The sequence below is a fragment of the Lithobates pipiens genome, unplaced genomic scaffold, assembly GCF_037356315.1.
Source record: "Lithobates pipiens isolate NorthernLeopardFrog02 unplaced genomic scaffold, aLitPip1_a1.2 Scaffold_22, whole genome shotgun sequence".
Lineage (NCBI taxonomy): Eukaryota > Metazoa > Chordata > Amphibia > Anura > Ranidae > Lithobates > Lithobates pipiens.
In genome coordinates, this window is record NW_027507784.1 from 22,797,219 (window position 1) to 22,815,682 (window position 18,464).

General features: G+C 43.0%; 1 protein-coding gene across 1 annotated transcript in view; it reads right to left on the reverse strand.

Moving 5' to 3' along the window:
• The window catches only part of LOC143925627 (transmembrane protease serine 9-like), a 65,247-nt gene that overhangs the window by 13,324 nt on the left and 33,459 nt on the right, over positions 1–18,464 (reverse strand). Inside the window, exons 7-8 of the mRNA XM_077450094.1 lie at positions 12,570–12,780; positions 10,048–10,319 (exon numbers count right to left, since the gene is read on the reverse strand). Coding sequence (XP_077306220.1) covers positions 10,048–10,319; positions 12,570–12,780 — 483 coding nt within the window. The remainder of the gene's footprint in view (positions 1–10,047; positions 10,320–12,569; positions 12,781–18,464) is intronic.

Consider the following 18,464-nt stretch of genomic DNA (forward strand, 5'->3'; position numbering starts at 1 on the left):
GCAGAAAGTCAGCTAGAACACAACGGAAGTTAAAGCGGAGGTCCACTCTAAAGTGGACCTTCCGCTCATCGGAACCCTCCCCCCCTCCGGCACCACAATTGGCACCTTTCAGGGGGGAGGGGGGTGCAGATACCTGTACAGTACAGGTATCTGCACCCACTTCCAGGATAGCTCTCTGCGGAAAGGGGCGTAGATTACGCCCCTTTCGCAAGTGCCCGCCCCTTTCCGCAAGTGCCCCGCTGCCTGCTGGGAAACACACAGATCCCAGAGGCAGCGGGGACCGTCCTTATTGCGCAGCGCAACTCGCGCATGCGCAGTAGGGAACCGGGAAATGAAGCCGAAAGGCTCCATTTCCTGATTCCCATACCCAAGATGGCGGCGGCAGCACCCGAGAGACGATCTAGGGATCGGCTTCGGGTGCCGACATCGCGGGCGCGCTGGACAGGTAAGTGTCACTATTTTAAAAGTCAGCAGCTGCAGTATTTGTAGCTGCTGGCTTTTAAAAAAAAAAAAAAACGCGGAGTCCCAGCGGACTCCCGCTTTAACGAAAAGCTAACTTGCAATCTGGAGCTGCTCCCTGTGGTGCCTCTTCTACTCCACCAGATGGCCCCAGTCTTCTGGGTTAAGGCTGACTCTACTGTGACTCTACTGTGACTCTACTGTGACTCTACTGTGAGGAATATCATGGACCCACCCCTAATGCAGCGTACACACGATCGGAATTCTCGTCGCAAAAAGCTCTGATGGTTTTCCCATCGGAATTCCAACGGAATTCCGCTCAAACTGTCTTGCCTGCACGCGTTCACACCAAATTCCGACCGCCAAGAACACAGTGATGTACAACACGTACAACAGGACTAGAAAAAGGAAGTTCAATAGCCAGTAGCCAATAGCTTCCGTCTCGTAGTTGTATCTGAGCATGCGTGAGTTTTTGCGCGTCGGTATTGCATACAAACGATCGGAATTTCCGATAGAAAGTTTTTCCATCGGGAAAATTGAGAACATGCTATCAAATTTTTGCTGGCAGGAATTGGGCCAGCTAAATTCCGATGGCGCATACACACGTTCGCATTTTCCAATGAAAAGCTCTCATCGATCTTTTGTTGGCCAAAATTCCAATCGCGTGTACGCGGCATAAGAGGCCATCACACTGTGCGCCTAATTCAAAATGTATTGGCGCAGAAAGCAGTGCTGATGTCATCATGTCTGTGCTGTTTTCTGGTAACGTGAGTGTCCTGAAGACTTTGAATACTTAAAAATCAAACTTTGGAGAGAGCCAGAAGTTGGGCTTTAAACATTGTGAGATATATATATATATATATATATATATATATATATATATATATATATATATATACAGAATATATATGTTTTTACCCTTTTTCTATATAAACTTTTCTTTCCAACTAAAACATTACATGACAACGTGTAGGAACACTATAGCGCTGCCTGCTTTCAGCCTCATCTTGTCTGATTGAAACCTGAAAATTAGCAAGGTGAGCGATTCTTCTAAACTGAGCTATTGAGGACTGTATACAGAGGGTAGCTGAGAAGGATAACTAGCTGAAATGGAAACTAGAGATTGGCTATCAATGCAGGGATTGCATTGAGGATTCATAACTGGGTGAATTAAACAACCAGATTTGGCTTGTTCGCCCACATGAACCCCTGGCTGCTACTACAGCAGGAAGTTAATTTAGTGGTAGTATTAGTACCGCCACTAAATGACAACTTTTAGCTGTGCTGCCTGCGTCCTGACAACCGAGGATGCTATTCAGCCGACTGCATCCTAGCAACCAATGACAACATTGGTGACTAGGACGCCATTAGCTGCACTGTCAATGGTTGTTGTGTGAACCATATGACTGGTAATGTTTGCAGAATCTGCTCACAGATCAGAGCCAATCATATTCACCTGTGGCTACTAGAGATCCACCAATTGGCTCAAAGGAGACATATTAAAGGGAGTTAGTCCCATTTTAACACTGCCCTCCCAAACCAGAATGTTATTTATTTATTTATTTTTCATTTTTAGAGCGATGGGTCACAGGTCCTGTAACCCCCAGGGGTACCTCCAGCTGAATTATCTCAGGCAACCAGCTGAAGAGGGCCAAGGTGGTGGTCTGGGACTTGGTGTATAGCACTCGAAGAACGGATCTCAGTGGGACAATATTTGTTGTGTGGGTGAGGTTTTTTTTTTTTTTTGAGGAGAACCCAGGGATACAGGTAGGAGGAGAAAAAAAAAAAAAAAACAGGGAGTGGGGGGAGTTGAGTACTGCTTTAATAAACAATAATGCATTAAAAAAAAAATGTTGTACTTTCATTTTGACCATAGTGAAGAAAAAATAAATAAAAATCACGCAAAGAAGGCGCATGCGCGGCAGCTCGATGGACGGTCGCAGGTCCTGAGAGCTCCGTTCACTCCGATCGTTAATTCCCGCCGCTGAGCCATACGGAGAAGAGCTCCTCACCGCCACATCGCCCTCACACTCCAGCGGATCGGTGTCACTTACCCGGTGACCGGTTACCACGGCGAGACGCAGTCTAACCCGGCAGTTAGATCCGGAGATCCAGGCCGCATCCGCCGCCATGATGGCGGACATTGCCTCACAAGCACAAGGCCGGAATCTTAATCCGATGCCATCCATCGCAGATCGGATCTCGTCTGATCCACAACCCAAGGATCCTCTTCCACATAATGTGAGTTACCCGCAGATGTCTTTATCTTCCCCAGCATCTACAGAATCATTGCTGGGGAGATTCCATGGGGGATCTCCTCTCACTCCTATGGAAGATTATCTCTCCTCTCCTGCAGCACATGGGGCTTCCCCATCTGCCCACACTAATCCCACTGATATGCCTGCTCTGCTTGAAACATTCTCCCAAATGCTATCGAGAGGCCTTGCTCAGAATGCTTCCCATATTACCTCAATTATTCAAGCTGACCTACAGCTCCTTGGGTCCAGGATTGAAGCAATTGAAATGAAAACTGATCAGACTGTAGCCAGGACCATACAGAATACTGACAGGATCTCTGAACTACAGGAGCAGCTGGACACTGCTTATTCTAAATTAGATGACCTTGAAAACAGGAATCGACGTTACAACTTTAGGCTCAGAGGCCTACCTGAATCTTTTAAAGATACAGATACGGTGGTACGCGCCTTCATTTCGTCTCTCTTACCAGATCTGCCGGATCATCGTCTAGAGCTAGACCGCGCACACCGAGCTCTTCAGCCTCCTCGCCAAGATGGGTTACCTAGGGACATCGTGGTCAAACCCCACTTCTTTAAAACTAAGGAAGAAGTCATGCGAAAGGCCAGAGAGACTGAAAATCTTTCCTTTCAAGGTCATCCAGTCCAAATCTTTTCGGATCTGTCCCCGTACACGATCCAATTGCGGAGATCCTTAAAACCACTTCTGCAAGTCCTAACGCAGAATTCTATAACTTATCGTTGGGCATTCCCATTTAGGCTACATTTTACACATGCAAACAAGTCGTATGGTTTTTCTAACTTCTCTGATGGCGAACGCATACTCCTTCAACTGGGCATTATCTCTCATTCTCCTACTGACCCTGCAGACCCCAAGTCCTCAAGTTCCGCGAAGAGACCACCCCCAGCGAGCCCAGACAAGCCCCTCTGGCAGAAGCAGAAGGCTAAGCGGTCTAAAGATGGTCGTCCTACCTGAGCGGGATCAAGCCTGGATGAGTCTTCTTTGTGAAACTCCATTGACACTACCTTTTGCTTTTTCACACTTTGGTAAAGGCGCTTAAGTTGCGCATTTTCAATTGTTTCCCCCCATTTTTTTTTTTTCGGGATGCGAGAGGATATCTCCTCAGACGGGTGCGATCCGCACTCCCACGAACTTCCTACATGACTTTTGACTCTTTTTATTTTATACATTTTTATTTTCGGGTTTTTTTTCCCTTTCTATACTACAGCCCTAGCTGGGCTATGCCACTATGAGCGGCAGCTCTTCTCCACATGGCAATTGTCAACTATCGCATGCTTAAGGCTCTCCCAATTTTTATTTGGTTTAATATTATTGTTTCATGTTTTGTGCTGGTTTTTTGATTCTTTTTTCTTTTCTCATTTAGGGGGCTGTAGAAGCTCCCCATTTATTTTGATTGGGTATTGGGCCTCGGGTGGGATCCGGTCGGGGTGGTTTGCACTGCGCCCCCTCCAGTCTCCGAGTGACGGACTGTTCATTCCTCTCACCCGGAGACTCCCACACTTTCCCCTTCGCTGGGAATTTCTCCCGAGACTTAGAGTCTCGGGCCCTACATGCAGGGGACTGACATGTGTCCACCTCCCCTGCATTTAGTTCTTTGTATTATACGTGTTATCATAGTTTATGTTCACTCACAGTTCACCAACGTTCACAGGTGGTTTTTTATATCGCTTTTGTTTTATCTCCGCAGGATTAGTCATCTCCTCCCTATCCCTTCTTCCCCTCCCCTCCTTTTCCGGGTCTACCAGGGCATCACTACGCTGACAACCTCACTGCCTAGGCCGGTAGCTTTCCCAGCATGGGATGATCCCTATCGCCATAGGGGCATGGTAAGAAAACCCTCTATAACGTTTTGGTTAATCTCTTTGACTCGTAATGCCTGACCACAGACATCCCCCCTCTTTTTGTATAGCTACACATAACGTACAGGGGATGAACTCTCCCATCAAACGGAGGAAATTATTTCAATTTTACCAAGCCCAAAAGATAGATGTGATTTTCATGCAGGAAACTCACTTTAAATCCACCTAAAATCCCTCCTTTCTACATAGTCGTTTTCCTCAATTCTTTCTGTCTAATGCCAAAAACAAAACAAAGGGAGTAGCAATTTGTATTTCTAAGAACCTTAGATTTACCTCTTCGGAAATATTCAGAGACAAAGACGGTAGGTTTATTATGGTTAAGGGATCCCTGGAAGGAACTCTCTACTCTTTTGTGTCATATTATGCCCCCAACAAGGGACAATCGGCTTTCTTTCACTCCATGATGTCCACCTTAGACCCCCTATTAGAGGGTAAGATAATAATGGGGGGAGATACCAACCTCCCGTTTGACCGCACCCTGGATAAAGCAAGTAATAGATCAGCACACAACCGAAAACCTCCTAAACAGAGCACTAAGATTGCGACTACTCTAAACGCGAGAGGTTTAGTGGACATCTGGAGGGAAAAAAACCCCACTGGTAAAGACTATACGCATTACTCAGCCCCCCATCAGGTACATGCCAGAATTGATCACATTTTTGTACAATCACACACTATTCCATTAGCCATAACAGCAGAAATAAGGGACACTGCACTATCTGACCACTCGCTTGTGCTCCTTCGACTTCAGTCCTCGCACAACTCCTGCACTAGATTCACTTGGCGACTTAATGAGGGTCTCCTTAGTGATCCTGCACATAGTGCAGAAATCTCAAACGCCATCAAAGAATACTTCTCCCTTAACAAGGAACCCCATACTGCACCGGACATTGTCTGGGCTGCTCATAAAGCTGTCATCAGGGGGAAAATCATTCAACTCGCCTCTCAATTAAAGAAAGGGCGGAAGGCTCATATAGACTCTCTGACCAAGGAATTCCGCTTGCTAAGTAAAGCGCATAAGCGTAATCCCACTAGAGATTCCATGGAAGCCATGCACACAGCTAGGACTGCCCTCAATCTGGCTCTGACTACTGAAGCGGAGAAGCACTTGCGATGGTCGGGGGCACGGTTTTACTATCAGAAGGACAAGATAGGGGCTAAACTCGCAGCCAAATTATCCCCGAGGCTACGTTCTTTTGCGTTCCCGAAAATCAGAGACCAAGATGGGACCCTAACACAGAACCCCCTCCGCATTATGTCCTCCTTCCACAAATTTTACACCTCCTTATATAAGGACGATAAAGATATTCAGCGGACTCCAGTGGCTCAATTTTTGGACTCTGTCTCCCTTCCAAAGCTGTCCCCAGAGCATTCTACCCTATTAGAAGAACCAATTTCGGTGCCTGAAGTCCTAGAGGTGATCAAACGACTCAAAAGCAATTCTGCCCCGGGGCCTGATGGGTTCTCGGTGGGATACTATAAAAAATTCGCCCCGATCCTTGCCCCCTCTATGGTTGCTTTCTTCAACTCCACCCGGTCTGGCTCTCCCCTGGATAAAGCCCTGAATTTAGCCTATGTTTCTGTCATCCCTAAACCTGGCAAAGACGCATCCCTGGTACAAAATTATCGCCCGATTTCACTTATCAATAACGATCTCAAAATCTTAACTAAGGTGCTTTCTAATAGAATCTCAACATTTATTTCCCGATACATTCACAAGGACCAGGTGGGCTTTATCCCGGGGAGACAAGGACCGGACCAAATTAGGCGAGCAGTGGACATCATTTCTATCCTTAACTCTCATTGGGAATGGCGGTCCCTCTCAGGAAGGCTTTTTGTTGTCTATTGACCTACAAAAGGCTTTTGATACGCTGACATGGCCTTTTCTATTTCAAGTCCTGGAAAGATGGGGCTTTGGTCCACTCTTTCTGGGGACCCTCCGAGCTTTGTATTCTACACCGAGCGCTCAAGTTCGTTTACAAGGTTGTTATTCGGAGACTTTTAATATCGAAAAGGGCACCAGACAGGGGTGTCAGCTCTCACCCCTGCTGTTCGCTATAGCAATAGAGACCCTTGCCATTGCCATTAGAGCTCACCCTGACATTAGAGGAGTGCGTTGTGGTCAACAGGAACATAGATGTGCCCTATTCGCGGATGATCTCCTCCTCTTTATTACCTCCCCTCTGATCTCCACCCCTAATATATTTGCACTTCTAAACGCGTTCGGATTGGCCTCGGGCTTAAAAATGAATGCTTCGAAGTCCTTAGCTTTAAATGTCTCGGTACCCCTGACTATGGTTAATACACTTCAAACTCACTTTCCTTTTACATGGTGCCCCACTTCGTTACCTTATCTGGGCATTTACCTGACGCCTACTGTTAATACTCTCTATTCGGCTAATTATCCCTCAGCCTTTACAAAATTGTATGCAGATTTACTAAACTGGTCCCATCTTGGTCTCTCATGGCTAGGTCGCATTTTTGCGATCAAGATGACGCTACTGCCCCGCATCTTGTACCTGTTCAGATCTCTTCCAATACCCGTTAAGAAAGCCCAAATTCAGCCACTTCAATCAAAAATCCTCCAATTCATCTGGGGATCCAAGGGTTGTAGAGGATCAAGACAACTATTATATAGACTCAAAAGACAGGGTGGTTTAGCACTACCCAACATTTGGTGGTATTACCAAGCGGCACAATTGACGCAGATTTCTGTGGTTTATTCCAGGGGTCCCAAACCTGATTGGGTCACTATTGAAAGACAGGCTGTTCCACATCACACCATCGACTACCTCATCTGGGCTCCTCCCAGAAACAGACCCCCTATCATGTCTCCCACCCTCTCTCATTCGCTTGCCCTATGTGATCGGCTGCACAAAAATACTGCATTAATCTCGGAACTACGCCCGTTAACACATGTTTTCCATAACCCTGACTTTCCGCCAGGCATGAATATATTGGCATTTAGTTGGTGGCTCAACAAAGGTCTTCTGAGGATTGGCAACTTTTTCAACGCTTCTGGCCCATTTTCTCTTTCATACTGTTTGAAGAAACTTGAGATGCCCCGCACCGAGCATTTTAGATATTCCCAACTAGCACATTTCCTTCACTCCAGATGGCCCAATAGACCAGAACCCCCTTCTGTCACGGCATATGAGTCTTGGTGTTCAGACATTACGAGTCAAAGAGGAGGGATATCTACGATATATACGTCTCTAGCCTCTGCAAAGTCCAAACCTTCCTATGCGTTAGCCTGGGAAAATGACCTCAATATGTCATGGGATAGTGACCTCTGGTTCACCTGTTTCCGGAGATCCTTTACTGGGATCCTCAATGTGTCCCTGATTGAAGCTAGCATCAAAATTATTACTAGATGGTACAGGGTTCCCGCTCGACTTGCCCAGATCTTTCCGGAGGCGTCCCCTCTGTGTTTCCGTGGTTGCGGTCACGTAGGTTCACTACTCCACACATGGTGGAGTTGCCCATATATTAGGGGCCTTTGGAATAGGGTATTTGCACTCCTTCGCAAACTGGTATCAGTCCCGATTCCCCAAAATCCTGAAGTAGCTCTCCTTAACCTCAAAGTGGAAAAAGCTAACAAATCATCCCAGGCACTCATATTCTTTATCCTTTTGGGCACCAAAATCACCATAGCCGCTCACTGGAAACAGCGTACAGTCCCATTCAGGGCTGTCAAACAAAAGATCTCATGGATTATGGCTCAGGAGAAGCTGGTTAGTCGTATACTAGACAAAGCCTCTTTCTTTGAGAAAGTCTGGGAACCCTGGGCCGCATTCCACAAAATCCCACTTCTTCCGGGACTATAAACGTGAATTGGTTTTCTTTTTTTTTTTTTTTTTTTGTTTTTTTTTTTTTTTCTCTGATACCCTGGTAGACCCCCCCCCCCACCCCTCCCTGCTTTCCCTTCACCTTCCTCCCCTTCCCCCTCTTTAACACCTCTTTTTTAGACCGTTTTTGGTTCTGACTTGAGTTGACTATTCCTGTATTCTTCATGTTTTATGAACATCTTTTGATTTTTCATACCCACCGTATGGTTTTCTCGGCCTTTTGAGTTCTATGGTCGGAACAAGGGGTAACGGTAACTATACTCTAGATTGGTTTTAGTTACTAAGTTCATAACAAGCACGACGCAGCCTGGGTTTCCTGGGTTCATCTAGGGGACTCAGTCTCCGTTGCTATTTTTGGCTAATAGGTTGGACCCTCAAAATTTTATGTATTTTGTCTAAACTCTAACGGACTATCCAGGTCTGGGTTGGGTGGGGGGGCTCCCTGCCACAGCAAGAGCCCTTTTCGGGGTGGTAGGGGGCCTTCGGACACTTTGCCCAGGTCCGTTTGCAATAGGGTGCAGGTGTGAGATGCACCCCCAATAACAATACTGAGCAATGACAATTGACTATCCAAGTGATCTCTAACGGTCCAACCTATCTGGATGGCTGGAATCCATACATGGTCGTTATCCTTGAAGTTGTTACCCTTTTTCTGTTGTTACCCCAAATTGATCTACTGATATACCAACCCAGTTCCTGACCACTGTTCAATACTTGTACGGTCTTGTTTACCCATCTGTTTTTCATATAAGATTCAAATTATAAAGGGTTGATATTTTCCGACACCATATGCCTTTTGTTAGACAGTCTTACTTTACTATCACTAGTCTAATGTATCACAGCTTGATGTTGTATGCCTGACTTGTCTTGTTATTCTACTGTTTTGTTTTGCATAAAATCAATAAAAATATTGAAAATAAAAAATCACGCAAAGAAATTGTATTTTTTTTTCACATCTTGACCATATTAAAAGAAAATAATAATAATAATAATAATAATAATAATAATAATAATAATAATAATATTATTATTATTATTATTATTATTATTATTATTATTATTATTATTATTATTATTATTATTTTCTTTTAATATGGTCAAGATGAGAAAAAAAAATACAATTTCTTTGTATACTTTTAAAAACACTAAACATCTAATTTAGCATACAATATGGTCCAAGGCTGGTCAAAGATGAGTAGAATTAAAAAAATTAAAAATAAATGGTAGAAAAATTATGTTATAAGAAAATGTGTTTATTTTTATTAGTGGGGGACAAATTGACGTTCATTTTCAACAGCAGTGATGAAAAAAAAAATTGAAGGAGCAGGATGGAAAAGGTTACATGTAAAATTTTAGTTTTTGTTCAGTAAAGTCCATTCATTCCAAAATCAAATGTTAAAAGCAAATGAAAGCTTTAGAATGACATTCGAATGTTCTGAGAATTTTCCAACAAATTTTCTAAAGACTTTTCTTAAGAATTTGTGTTCAAAATTCTATCCATCTATGACCAGCTTAAGACATGCCCAATACAACATCGTTTTGGGTTATTTCTGGTCTCAGATTTGACTAGATCCATTGGCACAAGAATACAGAATTATTTTTACCTCCATACTTTGTATCTCCCCAGCCAGTGACCCAACAATTTGTGCCGGGAGAGAAGACCATGGATGCTGATGGGATACAGATGGGTTGAATGGACTGGGTGAAGGTGATTGGATTTGCCAGTCCCAGCAAAGCGATATCTCCACTGCTTCCCATTCCACTAAACTGGGAATTAACTATGAGTTTGATCACTCTGACCCCCACTTCAGTGGCGGCGGGGGTGTCCAGTCTGTAGGCTCCCAGGTATACAGTGTAACGAGAGGGTGATGATGAACTGAAATTCAGATAATAATTGTTCAAATGTTAAAATAAATCATCTGGACAAAAGGAGACGTGCTTGCTGCATCAAGCTGTATACTCAGTCTAATAAGAATAAGCAAATGTGGTTCCAGCTACACCCTTCACAATTAAGTATAAATGCAACCTGTTATGGAGAGAGAGGGGGAGAGAGGAGAGAGAGAGGAGAGAGAGAGAGGGGTACGGAGAGAAAGCGAGGGAGGGAGAGAGAGGGGAAGAGAGAGGGGGGGAGAAAGAGGAGGAGAGAGAGAGGGGGAGACAGAGAGAAAGAGAGAGAGAGAGAAGAGCGGGGAGGAGGGGGAGAGAGAAAGGGAAGGGGACAGAGAGGGGGAGAGAAAGAGAGAGGGGGGAGAGGGGAGAGAGTGGGGGGAGAGAGCAGGGGGAGAGAGAGAGAGGGGAGAGAGAGGGGCGGGAGAGGGTTAGGGAGAGAGAGCGAGGGTGGGAGAGAGAGAGGGGAAGAGAGGGGGGAGAAAGGTAGAGAAAGAGGAGCAGAGAGAGAGAGGGGGAGACAGAGAGAAGGAGAGAGAGAGAAGAGCGAGGGGGAGGGGGGAGAGAGAAAGGGAAGGGGAGAGAGAGGGGGAGACAGAGAGAAAGAGAGAGAGAGAGAAGAGCGGGGAGGAGGGGGAGAGAGAAAGGGAAGGGGACAGAGAGGGGGAGAGAAAGAGAGAGGGGGGTGAGGGGAGAGAGCGGGGGGAGAGAGCAGGGGGAGGGAGAGAGGGAGAGAGAGAGGGGAGAGAGAGGGGCGGGAGAGGGTTAGGGAGAGAGAGCGAGGGTGGGAGAGAGAGAGGGGAAGAGAGGGGGGAGAAAGGTAGAGAAAGAGGAGGAGAGAGAGAGAGGGGGAGACAGAGAGAAGGAGAGAGAGAGAAGAGCGAGGGGGAGGGGGGAGAGAGAAAGGGAAGGGGAGAGAGAGGGGGAGAGAGGGAGGGGAGAGAGCGGGGGGAGAGAGCAGGGGGAGGAAGAGAGAGATAGGGGAGAGAGAGGGGAGAGAGAGGGTTAGGGAGAGAGAGCGAGGGTGGGAGAGAGAGGGGGAGAGGGAGAAAGAGGGGGAGAGAGGGAGAGAGAGAGATAGGGGGAGAGAGAGATAGGGGGAGAGAGAGGAGGAGGGGGAGAGAGAGAGAGGGAGAGGGAGAGAGAGGGTAGAGAGAGGGTGGAGAGAGGGGAGAGAGAGAAAGGGGGAGAGAGAGGAGGAGAGGGAGGGGGAGAGAGAGAGAGGGTGGAGACAGAAAGAGAGAGAGAGAAGAGCAAGGGGGAGGGGAGGAGACAGAAAGGGAAGGGGAGAAAGAGAGAGGGAGGGGAGAGGGGGGAGAGAGCGGGGGAGGGAGAGAGGGAGAGAGGGAGAGAGAGAAATAGGGGAGAGAGAGCGAGGGAGGGAGAGAGAGGAAGAGAGAAAGGGGGAGAGAGGGAGAGGGGGGAGAGAGAGGGGGTGGAGAGAGAAAGAGAAAGGGGGTGAGGGAGGGGGAGAGAAAGGGAAGGGGAGAGAGAGAGGGAGAGGTAAGAGGGGGGAGAGAGAGAAGGGGGGGGAGAGAGAGAAAGGGGGGAGAGAGGGGGGAGACAGAGAGAAAGGGAAGGGGAGAGAGAGAGAGGGGTGAGATAGCGGGGAAGGGAGAGAGAGAGAGGGAGAGAGAGAGGGGGGATAGAGAGGGAGGGGGGAGAGAGAGAAAGGGGGAGACAGAAAGAAAGAGTGAGAGAAGAGCGAGGGATAGAGGGGGCGAGAGAAAGGGAGGACGGGGAGAGAGAGAGAGGGGGGGGGGGAGAGGGAGGGAGGGGAGAGAGAAAGAAAAGAAAAAGATAAAATTTCTTCCATCCCCAGTCTGGTATTGAAAAATATAACTTTCCTCTCTCAGAAGAGCATGCTCAGTGCTAAATATACAGATGATGATTTCCAATGGGAGGTGGAACACAAACATGGTAAAGGAATGTTCAGCCCCCTAAAATATGCTGCACAAGGATATATGGAGGATGCATTCCAGAGAGGGGAGCCAGAAAGCTCAGATCTCAGCAAATTGGAGGTTTAGAGGCATTACCATGTCAGGGCCACAGACCAACATGGAATCAGACTTTGGTCTATAATGTCTAAATGTCAATATACTGTTCATACAATAAAGTTTTTTTAAAGGAAGTTTTAACTATAAATAACCAAAATTATAATTAAGCCCAAATAATTTCAATACCCCCCACAACGCCGTTTGTCAAATTAACAAGCTGCAGTTGAGAAGAAGAGACTCACAATTGGACGCAGTGAGCAGCAGACATCACCCACTGATTGGAGATGAGGGACCCTCCACATATAGCACGTCCATTATGCCGCAGGCTGACCTGCCAAGGCCACATCCCCTCCGCAGCATCTGTACCACCTACTATACGATTGGCCACCGCTGGAGACCCACAAACTGGAGAGCTTGGTACCGTGTCAATCGGGAGGACCGAAAATGGCAAAACTGTAGTGGACAAAAAACAAAACAATAATAATAAATGTATGCACACACCACAGTCACACACTTTCCATATTATTTATACATTTATGTAGCTCTGACATCCCTTCAACCTCTGCAGCAATGCTGGCAGCACTCATACGTCTATTTCCCAAAGACAACCTCTGGATATGACGCTGAGCACGTGACCTCAACTTCTTTGGTGGACCATGGCGAGGCCTGTTCTGAGTGGGACCTGTCCTGTTATACCACTGTATGGTCTTGGCCACCGTGCTGCAGCTCAGTTTCAGGGTCTTGCCAATCTTCTTACAGCCTAGGCCAGTGATGGTGAACCTTGGTACCCCAGATGTTTTGGAACTACATTTCCCATGATGCTCATGCCCTCTGCAGTGTAGAGGAGCATCATGGGAAATGCAGTTCCAAAACATCTGGGGTGCCAATCACTGGCCTAGGCCATCTTTATGTAGAGCAAAAATTATTTTTTTCAGATCCTCAGAGAGTTATTTGCCATGAGGTGCCATGTTGAACTTCCAGTATGAGAGAGTGAGAGCGATAACACCACATTTAACACACCTGCTCCCTATTCACACCTGAGACCTTGTAACACTAACGAGTCACATGACACCGGGGGGAGGGAAAATGGCTAATTGTGCCCAATTTAGACATTTTTCACTTAGGGGTGTACTCATTTTTGTTGCCAGAGGTTTAGACATTAATGGCTGTGTGTTGAGTTATTTTGAGGGGACGGCAAATTTACACTGTTATACAAGCTGTACACTCACAACTTTACATTGTAGCAAATCGTAATTTCTTCAGTGTTGTCACATGAAAATATGGAGTAAAAAAAAAAAAAAAAAAAAAAAATATATATATATATATATACATACATATAAAAAGTTAAAAAATAAAATAAATATTTACAAAAATGTGAGAGGTGTACTCACTTTTGTGAGATACTGTGTGTATATTTTTATTATATATATATATATATATACACACACTTCATTCATATATAAGATAATATATTCTTTATAATAAAGCATTATGAAAACATTACAAAAAACAAGAAATAAACAGTTATAAAATGTCTTTCTTTTTGTAAAATAGTAAATACGTTTTGTAAATTGCAGTGTAGGTGAATGTCTCTATGACTGGACCAGTATTTATTTATTTATTTATATATATATTATCTTATATATGAATGAAATATATATATATATATATATATATATATATATATATATATATATATATATATATATATATATATATATATATATATATATATATACACTTCATTCATATATAAGATAATATATTCTTTATAATAAAGCATTATGAAAACATTACAAAAAACAAGAAATAAACAGTTATAAAGTGTCTTTCCTTTTGTAAAATAGTAAATACGTTTTGTAAATTGCAGTGTAGGTGAATGTGTCTATGACCGGGACCAGTATATATCTATCAATCTCCAGCTACAAATATTGATGTCAAATCAGATTGTGTGATTTTTTTTGACAAGGGTTACTTTCTATTTGATTAACAAGGTAATAAAATATAATTTGTAGAGCAGTGTGTTCCTCCCTCCTTGTGAGTAATGTGTGTCTGACATATATGTAAACTTCCAGCGTGTCGGTTCATGTACGGCGTCTATACATCCCCGCTCAGCTCACGGATGCTGCATTCGAACGTATTGCTGTGAAATCCTAACCGCAACCTGGATTGCAAGCTCCTACACACAGAAAGTGTTTGATATCAGGTGGCCCCGCTCATAGGATGCAGATGTTAATGGGTGCGTATTAATTTCTGGCATCCTAATGGGCCCAGGCAAGAGATAGAGAGATACAAAGTAACATTGTTTATAAACATTGACCAGACAGGAGATAGAGAGATACAAAGTAATATTGTTCATAAACATTGATCAGGTAAGAGATAGAGAGATACAAAGTAATATTGTTTATAAACTATGATCAGGTAAGAGATAGAGAGATACAAAGTAATATTGTTTATAAACATTGATCAGGTAAGAGATAGAGAGATACAAAGTAATATTGTTTATAAACTATGATCAGGTAAGAGATAGAGAGATACAAAGTAATATTGTTTATAAACTATGATCAGGTAAGAGATAGAGAGATACAAAGTAATATTGTTTATAAACTATGATCAGGTAAGAGATAGAGAGATACAAAGTAACATTGTTTATAAACATTGACCAGACAGGAGATAGAGAGATACAAAGTAATATTGTTTATAAACTATGATCAGGTAAGAGATAGAGAGATACAAAGTAATATTGTTTATAAACATTGATCAGACAGGAGATAGAGAGATACAAAGTAACATTGTTTCTAAACATTGATCAGACAGGAGATAGAGAGATACAAAGTAATATTGTTTATAAACATTGATCAGACAGGAGATAGAGAGATACAAAGTAACATTGTTTCTAAACATTGATCAGACAGGAGATAGAGAGATACAAAGTAATATTGTTCATAAACATTGATCAGGTAAGAGATAGAGAGATACAAAGTAATATTGTTTATAAACTATGATCAGGTAAGAGATAGAGAGATACAAAGTAATATTGTTTATAAACATTGATCAGGTAAGAGATAGAGAGATACAAAGTAATATTGTTTATAAACTATGATCAGGTAAGAGATAGAGAGATACAAAGTAATATTGTTTATAAACTATGATCAGGTAAGAGATAGAGAGATACAAAGTAATATTGTTTATAAACTATGATCAGGTAAGAGATAGAGAGATACAAAGTAACATTGTTTATAAACATTGACCAGACAGGAGATAGAGAGATACAAAGTAATATTGTTTATAAACTATGATCAGGTAAGAGATAGAGAGATACAAAGTAATATTGTTTATAAACATTGACCAGACAGGAGATAGAGAGATACAAAGTAATATTGTTTATAAACTATGATCAGGTAAGAGATAGAGAGATACAAAGTAATATTGTTTATAAACATTGATCAGACAGGAGATAGAGAGATACAAAGTAACATTGTTTCTAAACATTGATCAGACAGGAGATAGAGAGATACAAAGTAATATTGTTCATAAACATTGATCAGGTAAGAGATAGAGAAATACAAAGTAAATTTTTTTATACACATTGACCAGGTAAGAGATAGAGAGATACAAAGTAACATTGTTTATAAACATTGACCAGACAGGAAATAGACAGATACAAAGCGACATTTATCTGCAATAGGCGTTGGCTAACTTGGAAAGTGATCTAAAATAATTTTTATATTGTCATTTAGAGTGACTCTAAAATCAGATACATGTTTTATATTAAATTAATGCATGCTAAGTATTGTGTCAGTGTATTTACGGCCTTTCACGGAAATGAAAGGGCTCCCCCTACATTAACCACTTCCCGCCCAGCCTATTCTGAGATGACGGCTGGATGGGACATTCATTGTTTTGGGTGGATCATATGATGTCTTTCCGGAACGTGCCTCGCGGGTGCCCCATAGGCTGTGCTGTGGCTTGATCTGCCGCTGGCTGTGTCCATCGGAGACAGATGATGAAAAATCACAGTACCAGGCCCACTGCTGGTCCAATGTGATCGCTGTGGCCAATCAATTGACCAATGACAAACTTGGCTTCATTTTGTACCATTCATTTTGTACAATTGTGTTGCTAGCTGTGATTGGTCACAGTGATCACATGGTACAGACAGGGACAATCACAGCCCATATTTACCATGTGATTAGCTGTGGCCAATCACAGCTAATCACATTAATACACACTGAGTGAATCAGGATCATTCAGTAAAAAATATTGCTTATAACAGTGAAATTCACTGGTGTGTAAAAAAAAAAAATCCTGATCACTTCCTCAGAGTAGTACCGTGTAATAAAGCAAATAAAAAAGCAAAAAAGGGAATAAAAATAAATAAATAAATAAAAAGTAAAAAAAAAAAAAAAATCATTATTTTTTTATATATACCATCACCAGTCAGTGTCCCTGATCATCGCTACACAAGTTATATAGTGATGGTGTACTGCACTGGTGATAGAATGTAAAAAAAAAAAAAAACAATTGTGGAGAAAACATTTATTTTTATTTTTTTAATAAATACCTTGGACTGGACCCAAAAAGTGGTTATTTGGGGAATAATTGTACTGTCATGGCATTTTCAAGTAAGTTTTTTTATATCTATTATACACACAGTTTGTGGACTTTAGAACTTTTCTACTAAGACTAAATAATAAACACTGGTTTAGGTTATTTGCACCAAAGAAATGTAACAGAATATGGTTTGGCCTAAATTTATGAAGAAAGATTATTCATTTGCAAAATTTTATTTTAAAACACTTTTTCCCCAAAGTTTTTGGACTTTTTTGTTAATTTAACAAAAAAAAAAAAAAAAAAAAACTGTGGTGATTAAATACCACCAAAAGAAAACTTAATTTGTGTGAAAAAAATAAAATGCTAAAAATTTCATATATTCAAAGTTTGACAGCGCTGAAAGCTGAAACTTGGCCTGGGCAGGAAGGGGGTGAAAGTGCCCGGGTACTGAAGTGGCTGAGTATAATATAGATAAAAAGGATAAAGCCCAAAATAGTCCAAAAAGAACTAGGATTTAACGTTTTACAATTTAGACGAAATAATGATTATGGAAGCTGGTTGCAGACTTACCGGACATAAGTAGGAGGTAGGTGGTGGTCTTCATTTAAGCTTTAAATTCAGTAGCTCTATAAACTTGAGGATGAAGCCAGAACACTATATATATATATATATAATGAAGAATTGGGTGAGGTTGTGAGATTTTTTTTTTTAATGAGGAGTCAGAAGAGGTTGAAGTGAGCTCTTTAAATGACGAGGACCCTGAATAGGATAAATAGGGTTATGCATATGGTAGAGGAGGAAATAAACTCACTATATGGTGGGAAGGATGTCTATGTGGTGAGGATTTGGAGAAGTATATAGGAAGCTCTATAAGGTGAAGAAATGGATAAGGACAGAGTGTGCCCACTGTATGGTGAGACGCTGGGTGATGATGGATAAAGTTCTCTGTATAGTAATAGAATGGGTTTGGATGGAGTCTGCTCTCTATGGTGAGGAGTGGATAAGAATAGAGTTAGATCTCTATGGTGAAATGTCAGAGGAGGATGGAGCTTTCTCTCTATGGTGAAATGTCAGAGGAGGATGGAGCTTTCTCTCTATGGTGAAATGTCAGAGGAGAATAGAGCTTTCTCTCTATGGTGAGGAGTTGGATGAGAATGGAAAGAGTTGGGTGAGGATGTAGCCAGATCTCTATGGTGAAGAGTTGTATGAGGATGGAGCCAGATCTCTATGGTGGAGAGATGGGTGAGGATGGAGCCAGATCTCTATGGTGGAGACTTGGGTGAGGATGGAGCCAGATCTCTATGGTGGAGAGTTGAATGAGGATGGAGCCAGATCTCTATGGTGGAGAGTTGTATGAGGATGGAGCCAGATCTCTATGGTGGAGACTTGGGTGAGGATGGAGCCAGATCTCTATGGCGGAGAGTTGGATGAGGATGGAGCCAGATCTCTATGGCGGAGAGTTGGATGAGGATGGAGCCAGATCTCTATGGTGGAGAGTTGGATGAGGATGGAGCCAGATCTCTATGGTGGAGAGTTGGATGAGGATGGAGCTAGATCTCTTTGGTGAAGAGTCAGATGAGGAT